Source organism: Cheilinus undulatus, linkage group 11 (genome assembly GCF_018320785.1).
Source record: "Cheilinus undulatus linkage group 11, ASM1832078v1, whole genome shotgun sequence".
Classification (NCBI taxonomy): Eukaryota; Metazoa; Chordata; class Actinopteri; order Labriformes; family Labridae; genus Cheilinus; species Cheilinus undulatus.
This window is the reverse complement of record NC_054875.1, coordinates 22,354,509-22,369,154: the sequence shown is the minus strand read 5'-3', so window position 1 is coordinate 22,369,154 and position 14,646 is coordinate 22,354,509. Positions and strand designations below refer to the sequence as shown.

Sequence of the window (14,646 nt, the reverse complement as noted above, 5' to 3'; positions counted from 1 at the left end):
TGTACCATTTGCCCGAGGAGAAATCTCTGTGCTTGAGTCATAAACCAAACCATAAAAGACACTTAGAAATCTTTATTGATGATGCATGGATACAGAAAAGTCATAAGATAAAGTTTGAATTAAAAATAACACATTTAATCCTCAACATTACCAATGATATTTTGGGGTAATTTGCATTTTAAACCAATCAAAAACAGCTGATGTATTTCAGGAGCATCTGTACTGAGTGTCCAGCTGCACTCCTCCATACATGCTGAGTTTGGTGCTCCCCCAGCTGAACACGTTTCCCACCATGGTGCTGTTTCTCTCACACGACATTTGGTCTCGGATGTCTGCCGTGGTCAGAACATAGTCCCACATGTTGACATCAGTCATCATTCCCTGAAAGGCTTTGTTGGTGGAGATTCCCAGTAACCCATCCTGATCTATTCCTAGGATGAACACCCCACCAGGGCTGATGTCATAGCCACTCTTCAGGTATCGCTGCTCCCCAACCTTACCATTGATCCACAGCTCTGCACCGCCCGTGTGAGATGACCAGGTGATGCAGTAGTTGACCCAGTCATAGGAGTTGAAGTTGTGCGGCAGGTTGACAAACTCATTGCCGATCCAGAGGCCGACCTCTCTGGCGTCTCTGTCCTCCCCAATGGAGACGCCAAGCTCATTCTCGTTGCCGTTGCTGGAGTAGGAAATGACGGTGTGGACGCCCTCCAGCTGAGGCAGGAGGTGCATGCAGATGGTGAAGGAGGCCAGTTCCATGGGATGGCTAGGACGGGCCAGAGCATAACCACCAGAATTTTTCTCCTGGAAATGGAGTACCAGAGGGAACAGAGCACGAGCCTCTGAAGAAGAAACAGAGAGGGGAGAAATATCCCATCATCATTCACGAATCTTCACAAATCAAGTCTTATGAAGAAATTTGTTCCTAAAACCCACTTATGCATTTTCCATAAAGGACATTTACCAAAGTTTTCCAATCTCTAATTTGTTCTTTGCTAAGAATAAAATCTAAAAAACTGGAGAACTTGATTAAAAAAGACAAAGGAACATGTATTATATTTTATTACATTAATGAATAAAGCTCTTTGATAGTATCAAATAACATACACATACATGAACTTTTAATCTAACCATGCAATGTCTAATCTTTACTGCAAAATTTAAAATTATGAATATAAACTTACCACATTAGTAAGATTTTTTTTAAATCAAACACCTAAAAACCTGCATCTCTAAAACTTCAAAAAACATATCAAAACACTCTGCCCAAGGGCATGATGGGAACCCCCCCATACACACACACACACACACACACACAGACTTAAAATGGCAGTGGGTGGAGCAGACCAACACTGAATGAATCAACAATGTCAAATTACTCCAACAGTGAAGGCCATGTTACTCAAAATGAGGTAAAAATTACATGTTTAGAGTGAAAACCAACTCTGTAATGTTTAACACTGAGATTTCAACACTCCAATTTTTGCTGTGCAACGTTATGATGAATGAAACACTAGCTTGATGCTATTGCTAACTGCAGTTACAAACCAGATTGCTAAGGTGCTTCTGCCATTTTTCTCCAACATTTCTCTTTTTTCTTTGTTGTCAGTTGTGGTCGTCCCTCTACAACACATCATAAACTTTCTCTGTTTTATAGTTTCATCACACAGCAGCAACTGTATCACTCTTCTCTCACTTTGCCATTAGGTTTGTTTACATTTCGCCAGGCAGAACGATCTGTGCTGTCATTGGTCAACTTTGGTGACATCAACAAAGGAGGCAGGACAAAAATCAAACATGCTAGACTCTGTCAGGAGATTATGAGGTGTCTTGATATGACTCAAGTGTCGTTCACTATGACACTATACAGAGGGAGATGAAACAACAGATTTTCAGAGACGATGGATCCCAAAACCTCAGAGTGTCAGGTTAGGCTATAATATGAAAATATGTAGTTTGACCTTGACTTGAAAAGCTTTCTTTTAAGAACAAAAAGAAGAAAGATATTGGTGAATGAGGCCCATTTGAGTAAAGGTTGTCAAGATCTTTTAAGTATTTTGATAATCTTAGATAACAACATATAGTTTATTATTTTGAAAACTGACAGTATGGAAATGTATCAAACTAAAAAAAGTTTTAGCATCTTATATAGATGTGAATGTTTGTTTTCCTTGCAAACAACCAGAGAACAGGGGAGGGAAATCTGTCTAAATTGCACAAATCTTTTTTGCATGTAAATATGAAATTTAGTCTGTGTGCAAAAGTTTGCGTCTGATTTGTTATAATCATAAATCAGTTTGATTCTGTGGCTTGTCTTGGACTTCGATTTCTCTAGTTTTTGCTGCTGTGGAAATAAAACAGGTATCAAAGCCCTATCAAAGTTTAAAGTTCTGGTATTGTGACTTGTTTGAGTCACAAGCCACAGTGCGACTTAGGCCACCAGAATAAAAACAGACTCACCATATCTTGAAGGCCTTGAGTTGCGAATCCCACCTTTAAAAAAGAATAAGGATTCTGTAAATATGGAAACTTTATCACAATATCTCGAGCAGCTTTAATCTCATCCCACTCACCTGACGTCACATGCTTTCCAAGAGATGTTATCAGACCCTCGATCTTCAGAAGCCTGGATTCAATCTCATCCTGCCGACAGAAAGCTGTAGGGAGAAAGTTGAGAAAATTGATCACCAGAGTGCAGTGAATGTGTCTCAGGCCTTGTTCATGGACTACGTCAACTACATGCTATTTTGTAATCACATTGCCCAAACATGTTACACACTTCCTTTCCCAAGACGTGGCAGGAAAGATGACTCCACCACACGGTCGTTGAGCGGCTGAGCCATGCGGTAATCATTCCACAGGGTCTTGTTGTCGATGTCCATTAGAGTGCTCTCCAGTTTCCTGATCTGAACACAACAGACAAGAAGAGAATGTCAACAGTGTGACTTCTTCAAAATGTGCTGGTGTCCTCCAAACAGTGATAAAAAGCCTCTACTACATGACATAGTCTTTAAAGTGTTGTTGCAGTGTTTGGGAACAGAAGCCTCCCTCTGAGCTGCACCTGGTTGTGTGACAGAGTGATGGGGGTGTCAAAAACGGTCCACAGGATGCTCTCGTAGCAGGGTGGGGTGGTGAGGGAGCCCTGGTATCTGAAGAAATGGTTCAAATTCTCAGGGAGCATGGAGCGTACATCGATGCTGGAAATGTTCATGGACTGACCTTCAGAAGCACAAGAATTGAATTCAATTGATTTAATCTGACAAGGATATTTTGATTTAAAATAGTTAAAAAACAGAGCGTGACACTGATGTGCTGCACAAAGAGTTTATAGCTACTGCTGATTTTCATTTCTTGTCCCTCACTGGGCCTCTAAAACACACAGTATGTAAGCTACACCACCAGGGGCCTTAAATCAAGACAAGAACAAAAAACGACAAGAAGAATTTGCGCTGTGAGCAACTCTCAAAGCATCCTGGGATAACTCACATCCTGGGAGCATCCTGGGAAGGCCACTTTTAACAGTGTTTCTGCCTCATTCTGTGAATTACATCCATGGAGCAGAAAGTGTGGCCTATTGTTTAGTAACTACACCTCATGGAGTACAGCTTCTAAATACTGACTTGAAGGGGCTGAACATTAATGCAGTCACTTATTTTACATTAGATATTTTTATTTAATTGATTTTACTTTGAGGAAATCTGCTTTCACTTTGATATTAAATCATTTTTTCAGCCAAAAAAGCCAAATGATATTGACCATAATTGATTTATGAAATCAATAAAAGGGTAAAACATGGAAGAGGGTGAAAACTTTTTATAGGCCCTGTAGTCATTTTTAGAAAAATGTGTTATAATTCTTTACCATTTATCTTTTATATACAGTGTAAAAAATGACAACATTCATTAACACATAATCATATAACACTACATCTATACTGAGGAATAAAAATACATTAAATGTTTGAATATAAAATTCTATAAACTAAAAAAAAATCACTGAAATTAGAGTCAAACATTTAATTCATAGACAGTTCATCATTGTGAACAGTAGCTCACCTGCATACTTGATTTTGTCAAGGTTGGAGATGAAGTCGCTGTAGTACGTGTTCTCAAAATGCCCATCCTGAAAGAAAACAAATGCTGTGTAAAAAATCAGTTAACAATATAAACTTTTGTCTCAAACTCCCTTTTTGATAGGCTGAGGACTTTAATTCTTGTCTTATAATATTAACTATTTCAATTTTTAATTGTTTTTCAAAGTAAATTTTTATAGTAAGTGAGAAAATACAATAAATGTTCCTGTGAGAAATGTATAGTTTTAGTAGATTTTGGTGCCCTCTGTGGACAAAGCAGTCTTTAGTGATTACATCCTTGTGTAAGTAGTGCTTTTTTGACAATTCACTAACAAGAAAAAAAATCATCCAAATGTTGTTAAAAATTAATTACATCATTAATTTTACATCATTAATTTTATATCTTTGCTGTGGAAAATTAAAAAAAAAATCTGTTTCTGCATCAGACTGTTACTCAGGTTATCAAACACCCACTTCAGGGCTGCATGTTCAGGCATTTAAGATACACAGCTTTATAGAAGTCTTCAAGCTGATGGTCATGTTTGCATTTGTAGGTCATAAAGAGGCATATTTTTCAACTTTAATTTGTTTCAAAGTAAGCTAAAATGACACTAAAAACTACTTTATTTAAAGAAAACAGCTCAAATCAAATTTGCTTTAAATATCTAAAATAATTTTAACAGTTTACCTCTGTTTTCCCCTCTGAATATAATTAATCCTGTCTGATCATCTCACCAGATTGCTTTCATTACAATAAAAAATATTGTAATGAAAGCAATCTGATAACTACCAATAACAACAGTGCTTTCCTAACACTATAGTAAACTAGAAATATCCTACACCCACATGCAAATAAATCATTTGTCACAAAAAGAATGCAGCACAAACTCTCAGCCACTCTATGTTGCCGTCACGGCGGATGCCAGCAGTGGTTTTTCTTCAGCGATGACCTCTTAAAGCCAAGCCGCAGACAGTCCAACATCCAGAGTATTTCCTCTGTAAACAAGGCCCTCTTTTAAAGTGTCTGCATGCATCATGCACCCTACAGAGCCTTTCATCCTGAATGGATGTCCAGTCAGACTCTTCAATAAGCACTGGGTGAATATTTTTCACAGCAAAGCCTTTTTGTGTAAACTTCTTTTGATTAAATATCAGAAATAGCGCCAGCATCCTCGCTGTGGTGGTGAGAGAAAGCCGAACATGGAGGAAGTGAGTAATAAAGTGTGTGTGGCTTACGTACGTCGTAGAAAAAGGCGAGGACTGCCAGCCCATCTGGCTTATCTCTGGCTTCAGTGAAGCTCTTGTACTTGTCAGAGTTGTAATGGACTACATGAAGCTGAAAGACAAGGTTGCAGAATAAGCCCAATGGCGACTTCATTCAGAAATCAAACCAATTAAAAACAAAACAAAGGCCTCTGCCATGTAAAACATCAGCTGACCAGGTCAGGTCACAAAGACACTGCATGGGTTTAATTACTCCTTTAAAGTTAGGAAGACGTTAGTATTCTGCATTAAAAATCTGCCATCACTTCCACTGTATCAACTTAGCATATTTTATCTATCTATCCCCTCAAAAGGATAAAGTTCTTCTTTTAAAATAATACTAAAGCAAACCTCTGCCATGTAACGGATGCCGTCTACAGTGTGCTCAGCTCCGCTGGCCTCCAGGTCCCAGCCGCCCCAGTGCAGGTGCATCTGGACCGCTGTGTATCTTCCAGGAAGTCCCTTGCTGATCGCCATGGTGGGAGGCAGGTCAATTTGAACTGACAGAACCATGAATACATTTAAATGTATGAGCAGAAACACAAAAGAGGAAATGCATGTATTTTAGTGGGTCTATCAACGTGCACGCTCTACAGATTTGTCTGAGTGATATAATCCACAGCATCATACTTGAAATACGCAACAACTCAAACTGTCAAATTTAAAGTAATAATGTGAAAAAATACAAACTTCCCAAATTATATCAGTGTCATACAGCAAGTTCAACCCTCAGTGAAACAATTTGGCAAGCTCGGTGATCACTGTAATGGATTGCACAACTTTGGAAAGTGTTTCAAAACTAGCTGATTTGGTTTTATTCTGTAAACATGTTAGTTTAAAACAAATGGCAGTCTGAAAAGAAGGAAAGATACTCAAAAATGTTTTAACTCTTAACACTGAAATAGTCAGCAGTCACATGAAGCCAGGGATTAGAATATCTAAGACAGTGACACAGACCTCTGTTGTTTTTTATTTCATAAATTTAATGAATTTGGACAGTTCACAATAATCAGTGTATCAAATATACCTTTCAGTGTAAATATGTAAATCTTTATCTCTAAGTAGCTGTAACTATACCTGACATTAGCTGGTTATTCTATTCAAGGGTACCCATTTAAAACGTAAAAACCAAACATGCATCTGTGAACAATCAGTAACAGTCGATGTTTGATGTTATATCTCTGATATGATATATGATATGATATGATATGATATGATATGATATGATATGATATGATAGTGGAATTGGAAAGTTTCCCAGCAAAAATGTTCATGTCATTTTTAAATGACAGATTCTCTTTTCATATTAGCTGCATGTATGTACATATATTGATATGTATAGCTAAACAATGAAAAATCCAGTTTGCTGAAGGTCACTTGTGGGGTCCCACAAGGGTCTTTATTAGGCCCAAAGCTGCTTATACTGTTTAAAATAGATTTAGAAAAGCTTCTGAAAACAGAAACCTGAAAGTCTTAAAAATAGTTTCATATCAAAAAATTATTACTGAATTTAAGCAAAATTATGTTTATAAATTTTTGCATTCTACAGGTAAGAATTTCATTCAAACTAAAAGCAATACAGATACTGATATATTCATACCTTTTATATTGTGAAGAACACCAACTGTCTCCTGTGCACGGAGAAGCTGTGTCAAGCAGAGCTGAGAGAGGAGCTGGGAAGTAGATAGTCTGCTAGTTGTTTTGGATTTGGGGCTTAATTCAAAATGTTCAGGGCTCATGATGGGCTCTTTTGAGTAAGCAGCTCCTTAGGCGTAAACCGGCACGCCAGATGGATTTGTTTCACACATCCATCAGGTAAACCACTCATAGACAGCATTTGGGAAAGGGCAGAGCCTTTAAAAAAAACTTCGAGGGTGATTGGATGAACGTTCTGTCTGTCACATATTTACAGTCCAATCAGAGCAACAAAACACGTGACGTAGCTGGCAGCGAGCTGCGCCCCTACCAAAGGAGTAAACACCATTAGAGCCGCATAACACGAACCATGGCGACTGTAGACATGTCAGTACACGACTTTAGTCATTGTTGAAAAGAAAACAACTCAATGCTGTTCTTTCTCCTTCTTTTAACAAAGAAATGTTGTCAAGTTCTGATAAAACTGGCGCTTTAGCAGCATCTAAGCTAATGTTTTCCACCATAATTGCACTGGCCTTTTGTTGCTGCTTGCTTACGACACGACTCCGCCGAGCCTGAAATTACTGCCCCTCGACGCTGATTGGTCCTCAATATTAACAATAATAATTTAATATTTAACTTCTTAAGCTAATATCTGCTGACAGGGCCACTCCCAAGGACAGAAAAAGAGGAAAGCTCTAAGGGCCACAACAGAGGGAGGGAGCCCATGGGGTTCATCCTAGATTTAGGCGATGCTAACCAAATTGTATTGCAAAGCCAAAATACTCACCACTACTTATTAAAGCAACAAAATAAACATTTTATTAATTGTTGTCTGTTTGTCTGTCTGCCAAAAGATAAACTGCTTCACTTTTTAAAGTAGTGTAAGCCTTTATTTACGTATTTCCATTATGGGCACACTAATTGTTGGTCCATTGATGTCAGAGTGCCATGCTATGAGTGGGATGCCAAAAAGAAGGGACAACATAATTGGTGACTAAGGCCTTTGGTCACAATTAACATGTTTTTAAAATTGTTTACCACAAACTCCAAAAGCTGACTGGAGACAGGCCGAAGCATCAAAAGTTAATGACACTACTGATTTATATACATTGCCAGTTAAGTCATTCAGGGATGGCCCCGTTTACTGGTCTTACAGGGGCCCAGACGCTGCTTTGGGCAGGCCTGTCTGCAGATACTGACATTATGCTGATATTGTGCATTTCTAACTTAAATAAATTTCTTGGTGTTATTATTGTGAATAAACTTTATAAAACCTTTATAAAATGATATTTAAACTAAAACATTGCCGTAATACATAAAACTGAGGATTGTTTGACTCAAATATTATGAACCATTCACTGCACTGTTTATCAAATTATATGCTTTTCATTTTCATGATCTGGGTTTGGGTTTACTTTTGGAATAAAAAAAGTGAAATGAATCAAAAAAGTGTAGTCCACTTTCCTTTTTTAACAAAATTTAAACAATAAGGTGGGCAATAAATATAAAGAATGACTGTAAAACTCATGGTTGTGTTTTTGTTTTTGGCTTTGTATGATATTAACATGAAATGACTTGGATCTACAGTTTGTTTTTCCATATGAGACATATGGTATGTATGCCTCATACCTTCATGTATTGCCTTTTGGTATGTGCCTTTCAGTGTGATTTATTTGCAACTAGAAAAGGCTACACTGTTAGTGTTTGCCTTAAAGAAGATGAGTTTAATGCTGACTGAATAAACTGCCACTGTTATTACCACTACTCCTACTTACCAGAGTGTCCGTTGTTGGACATGAGGAAGTTTCCCTGCTGAGCATCATATCCTGTGAGCTCCAGCTGCAGCATGTCAGGGTTGTGCCTCACACTGCGCCGCTGGATGTCGATGGGGGACTGCTTCTTACCTCCACAGGCAGGGTATTTGGTTGGCCAGTGCATTTGGTCCAAAGCTCCCTCTGTGCCAAGAATACAAGGACCAAAAAAATGTCAACACCTCCTCGCTGATCTGGCATCATAGCTAAATTTAGGGAGTGACACTGATCGAACAAGGTATTAGCGCATGTTTATAGAGTATTAAAGCAGGTCGCAGGTTGATGGCTGAGCCATTGGCACGTACAAGACTTGTCTAACAGGAAATAGTTGCAAGAGATGAAAGGATTTTTTCCCCCCAACACTATTCACTCCCAAATTATTTGGGACTGCTGTGCTGTAACACATAACTCATAATTGTTGACTCTGGCTGTTTTCACATGCGCTTGATGCCTCCACAGTCAGAGAGCTGGAGAATTTCTCCAATGGAGCTCTGTGCACACAGAAAACCCGGGAATACTCCGCATAAAAGGTAGCCTTGTGACAATCAAGCAACTTATTAAGAGTGCGTTCTATTCGATCTCTTTTACGCACAAAAATACGAGTTGGATGAGTTGGCGCGCAAGTTTTACGCATGGTGAGACAACTTTGTGGCGTTCATTTCTGCCACACATGAAAAGCATAAAAATAAATTTGAATTAAGCTTTGTTAGTTACTTAACAAAGCCTACCTGAGTATGTCCAGTGTATTCCATCATGAGGGATCCCAGCACTGACGACACAGACAAAAACAGCAGAGACAAACACAGAGAAAAACTCCATCGCTGCGTCCTTCTCTCTGCTACTCCCCGACGGCAGGGTACTCACGTCTCACGGAGATTTCCCCTCAACTTTTAAGCCATGCGTGAAGGGAGGTGTTGAAACCTCAGCTGTTGACGCCCATAGCTCTTCCCAGCAGCCCTAAAGTGACAGGGAACTACTCATACTGTCAATCTCACTGTCTGGATTGTTTCTAATTTAGGATGCTGACAATCTGCTCATATTGAGAGTTTAAAGCTAAAGTCAGTCATATTAATTCCAAAGAAGGAAATTATTCATTTTAAGTGTGGTTGCATGAATTTTAGTCCAATATTTGACATAGGAAAAGCGTTATTTTAGCCAGGGAGACAAGATCTATAATCTCCCAGAACACTTACCTGTCATTGCAGCTTCCTTGGTAAAGCTGTAATCCCTGAAAGTCCCCTATTCTCTTGATAAAACACTTCCTTGAAAGAAAACACCTGAGCAGTAAATAAAAGTAGGCTACATTATGACGGGTATCACCTGCTGATGAACACCAGTCACGACATGTCTCAACAGTAAATGCCAGAGCCTTTTGAATTCAAAGGAGTGTATGTGAGCGCTTTGCCAAGTAGAAGGAATATCCTCCAGGATGAGAGACTGAATTAAAAGTCAATAAGGTGTTAAATAATCTTGACATGAAATGGAAGATAAGACTTAGTATAGCAGCGAGTCAGTTACCTTACCTTAAAAGCCAGGAAAATGTCCCTCTTATATCAGATATTTAAACTGTAGGCTACAAAAACAATGACGTAAAAGAAGTGTTGCTAAAATGTGAGACTACTTTTATGCCAGGCTGTCATGCTAATTACCTTTAGCAAAACCAGGAAATAGTCTGATACATTAAAAATTGAAATATATTAAACAAGTACAATATAATGTGGTAACTAGTGAGATATAAATTCACAATTAAGCTAGCTGTCTCGCACTGTGCTAACTCTGTATGCTAAAATAGGCTAACTAGCTACCCCCCTGTATATTTACCGTTAAAAGATTAGCACACAAGCTATCACAGGCAAAGTTTGTAAGTATTTTTCTTTATGTTGAGCCATTGTTTTTTTTTTTTTCTTAAAGTTTCAGGGTTCAATATGAATTTCAGACATGGTTTGAAAAGCTTTCATTTAAAGACTGCACAAAGACTCACATAAGCCTGATGTTTGATTCATGAAGTAAGAATTGTATTTATTATTCAACAATGATATGTCATAGCTCATTTCCTATCCACTGACAGTCCCCAGTAATCTTAATAAGATGTTTGTGCTGAGCTTTTGTCAAAATATGAAATGGTTCAAACACCAAGATTTTGACCCTGTGTAAACCAACCCTTAAAAGCCTTCGGCATGTCTCTTTAGATATAAATAAGCCCCTTCGAATAATTAAAAAGCCATTATTTATCACGTTTTTCAATTCTTAATTGAAAAGGAGAGTAAAAGAAGAGTTCTGTATCTTTGGGTCATAACTAGTGAGGATTATAATGGTCAAATGTCTGTTATTGTGTTTCTGATGCTAGCCTGGTAACAGATTTTTCAAACATTCACCAGTTTATTAATGACATTTTAAAAGTTGAGAAACAACTCAACAGACACAAAATATGTGATGCTGACAATTCTGGACACACGATGGGGTACTTTTTCAGTTCCACTCATACACATAAAACTGTTTTATAATTTTAAGATGCCAACCATTACTCTGAAATGTCAGATTTATTTGATTTTGGCTCTCAGTAACTGTAAAAGCATATGGTTTTCTTAGTTTACGCTTTTAAATCACATATGACTCAGTTTTTTCCATTTTTTGCTATTTTTTTCATGGCATGTTTTCACCCAGAAAGAGGCAGGGTCACCATTGTTTGGGCAGAGTACCCGGATGGATGCTTTCATGGATGTGGGTGGAGGTGATGCACAGTTGTTATGATAACTCATCCTGATGTCACAGAGAGCTCAGTTTCTGAACACAACATCAGATTCTGTGTTTTCAGACATAGGTGGACCACAAACGAAGGACTGGGCTGGCTTATTTCACATTTTGTGAGTTAGTAGATTCTCCAGATACCCACATAAATAAAAATATTAACAAGTGGGTTATTCTGATAGTTCACCATTAAAGTTTCTGTAAGGAGTTTTTGGCAAGTTATGAAAAAGATTGAAGTTAATATTTATGTTTCATTATGAGCTACAAAAGCAAATGGAACCACCAAGGACAAGATTGATACTTTACATGAAGTTTTTTGTAATGCATAAATTAGAACAAAAAGTAGGTGTCAGAAAATGTGGTCAACTTTTTTTTTCATTCTGTGGGACGTAGAGACTTAAGATGTGAGCAAATTCACCATTAAAGACAACAGCGAATGATTTTATTGCTAAAACAAACATTACCAGGGCATTTTAATCCTAAATTCAGCAAAGAAATACAAGTTACCAAGAGCACCAACACAAACAGGAATTCCCCCACAGGATTTTCATAGAAAGTACGAAAATGGTATGAATACATAAGAATAAGGAAGTGACTGACTTACCAAGTGATCAGAGGCTTGCTCTTGACTGGAAGATTCACCGTTTCACTCACATCCTTTCTCCCAGGCTTTATAAGCTCTCTACTTCTTTCACTTCTGTCATACACTGTGTTTTTGTGTGTGGCTGAACACTTTAAGACTTATAACATTGCTTTTAAAGGTCAGGTGTAGAAAGTAGATCAGATATTTTTGGATGCACTGACAGGAGAGCGTTAGATGATGAAGCAGCCTTTATGCACCTCAGTATACAGAACTGGCATACACCAGCATTTAGTCAGAACCAGAGCTTTCTCCCCCCTCTGTAAATCACTGGGTTTATCTTTGCCTTGTGGACAATCATAGTTTTTAACTTCTCAGGGTCTTTAATGATGTAATTCTACCAGCTAAGAGCAAGCCCAGTAATTAAAGGCCACATATGTTGAGCTCAACATATATGATTTAGCTGCAGGCTGTATGTACAGTGTCATGTGACGGCCTGGAGAGATGGAAACATGTTTGAGAGATGAGCAAGACAGAAGCCAGACTTTGTCACAAGACCGTTAATAAAGTGGATTTTTCTGTTTTTTAACCTGCTTGAATGTGGAGAACCGTCAACTATGATCGCTGAAGTTCCACAGAGATATCACACCTCATCACAGAGATCCTGAATTTGACCTTTACAGTGTATTTTTATGACTCAGATAAAGTTTATGACTGCCTCTTGTTCCTCCAGTGCTCTATAGGGGGAATGAAATACCCAAACCTTAAAACTAAGTTTTAAGACTAGTTTTTATCATGTGTTGCGTCTAAACAGCCAGAAGGACAATTCAAACCATATGACTCCTATTATCATGACTTTTGACCCAGTTGCTGCTTCCACTAACCAGAGGGATGAGTAAATGATGATAGAAGGAAACGCACAAAGGCTGTGATCAACATTAGATTGATATAAAAGGAAGCATTTAAAACAAATGAAACAAAAGCATGACTCCTACATTAACATTGTGTTTGTTCTAATGGTTCACAGCTTTAGCCCAAGTCAAATGTTGAAGGATGTTTGTGCAACACTTTTCTCTCTTTCTGTGCAACACATCGGTATCTTCAATTTTCAGCTGTGAAATCTTCTCCATGTTGTGGCTATCACCTCCTCTCATGACAATTCATGTCTGTTCCCCTAAACCACATGTTTTGGGGTGCAACCTTTTTGTCTTTGTTTAACCTCCTGAGAGCCTGCTTGTACATACACTCACCAGCCACTTTATTAGGTACCCCTTGCGAGAACTGGGTTGGGCCCCCCTTTTGCCTTCAGAACTGCTTTAATTCTTTGTGGCATTGTTTCAACAAAGTGTTGGAAATATTCCTCAGAGATTTGGTCCATATTGACATGATAGAATCACCCATGCACATCTGCACATCTATGATGTCAATCTCCCATTCATCACATCCCCAAGGTGATCTATTGGATTGAGATCTGGTGACTGTAGAAGCCACTAGAGTACAGTGAACTCCTTTTTGGGGTACTTTCATGGGAGTCTGGGGGATTTAAGTTTTGGGAATTTGATTTGAAATTTGGTTGGGGAATTACTTTTGAAATTTTCTTGAGTTTTCATGGAATATTCAGGGGATTGTTTGAATGATTGGGGGAATTTGTTTGAAGATTTTCCACAATTTTCCATAACTTTCCATGCAATGGAATGACGAAGAAATTGAATGTCTTTCAAGTTTAATCGGTGTCGATATGACCAAGTATGAAGGAGGAGATAGCTGGCGCAGAAGAAGAATAGTAATAAACAAAATGGCTGACGCGAATATCAATAGTGTGGATGTTTACTCAGCATCCCCCCAGTAAAGAAAATGGCAGACGCAGGTTTGTCAGGGGCCCGGCCAAATCTGTGTGCAGGCCTGATCCCACTCTGGAGTGTAGTTATATGGGGTGTGGATAGCCTGGTGGTGAGGTTGTGCCTTACATATGGAAGCTGAACAGGGAGCGTAGGTCAGAATCAGAATCATCAAAACAGCAGCTCTGGGAGACTATTCTGACATCTCGCAAAGAAATTTGAGCAGAAAGTCTCCAAAAACTCACAAGTTCGATGGATGCAAAAATTGTGTTAGTGATATCAAAGACGGGTCCTATGCTAACATGTAACTTGGTCTGTTAAGATATTTTGATTGAAATAACTTTTGATTTCAGTAAATATGACCTGCTAATGCTGAAAATTTACCAAATGACCAGTTTCAGTTCTTTAGAGCCTATAAAATGTTTTGAAACTCTGTTGTGCATAATAATGTGGAACAGTGCATTTTGAGTTTTTTATATTTGAAAAAGTTGTCATTGGGAGGTTTGTTCAATAAAATTTGAATTATACTCTTACGGTTGATAACTTGAAAATTATACTGACTGTCATTTGCATCAACTATTTAGGAAAATCAAAGAAAAATAACATTTGCTTAATAGATTGGAACACGGTATAGTTGGTATATTTCTATAACATAGGACTAGTGCTAGTCATTTTTAAAGATGATTTGGCGCTAAA

The 14,646-nt window shown here is 38.2% G+C and overlaps 1 protein-coding gene across 1 annotated transcript; it reads right to left on the bottom strand.

Annotated features, from left to right (window-relative positions):
- Nucleotides 1-57: 57 nt before the first annotated feature.
- On the bottom strand, nucleotides 58-9,668 carry ca6 (carbonic anhydrase VI). Its single transcript, XM_041799972.1, has 10 exons — nucleotides 9,513-9,668; nucleotides 8,749-8,928; nucleotides 5,687-5,835; nucleotides 5,313-5,408; nucleotides 4,056-4,122; nucleotides 3,062-3,219; nucleotides 2,780-2,906; nucleotides 2,574-2,657; nucleotides 2,461-2,493; nucleotides 58-842 (listed from the first exon to the last, which is right to left on the bottom strand). The coding sequence occupies exons 1-10, from the start codon at nucleotides 9,601-9,603 to the stop codon at nucleotides 208-210; spliced, it is 1,620 nt and encodes a 539-aa protein (XP_041655906.1). The 5' UTR covers nucleotides 9,604-9,668; the 3' UTR covers nucleotides 58-207.
- Between the last annotated feature and the right edge of the window lie 4,978 nt (nucleotides 9,669-14,646).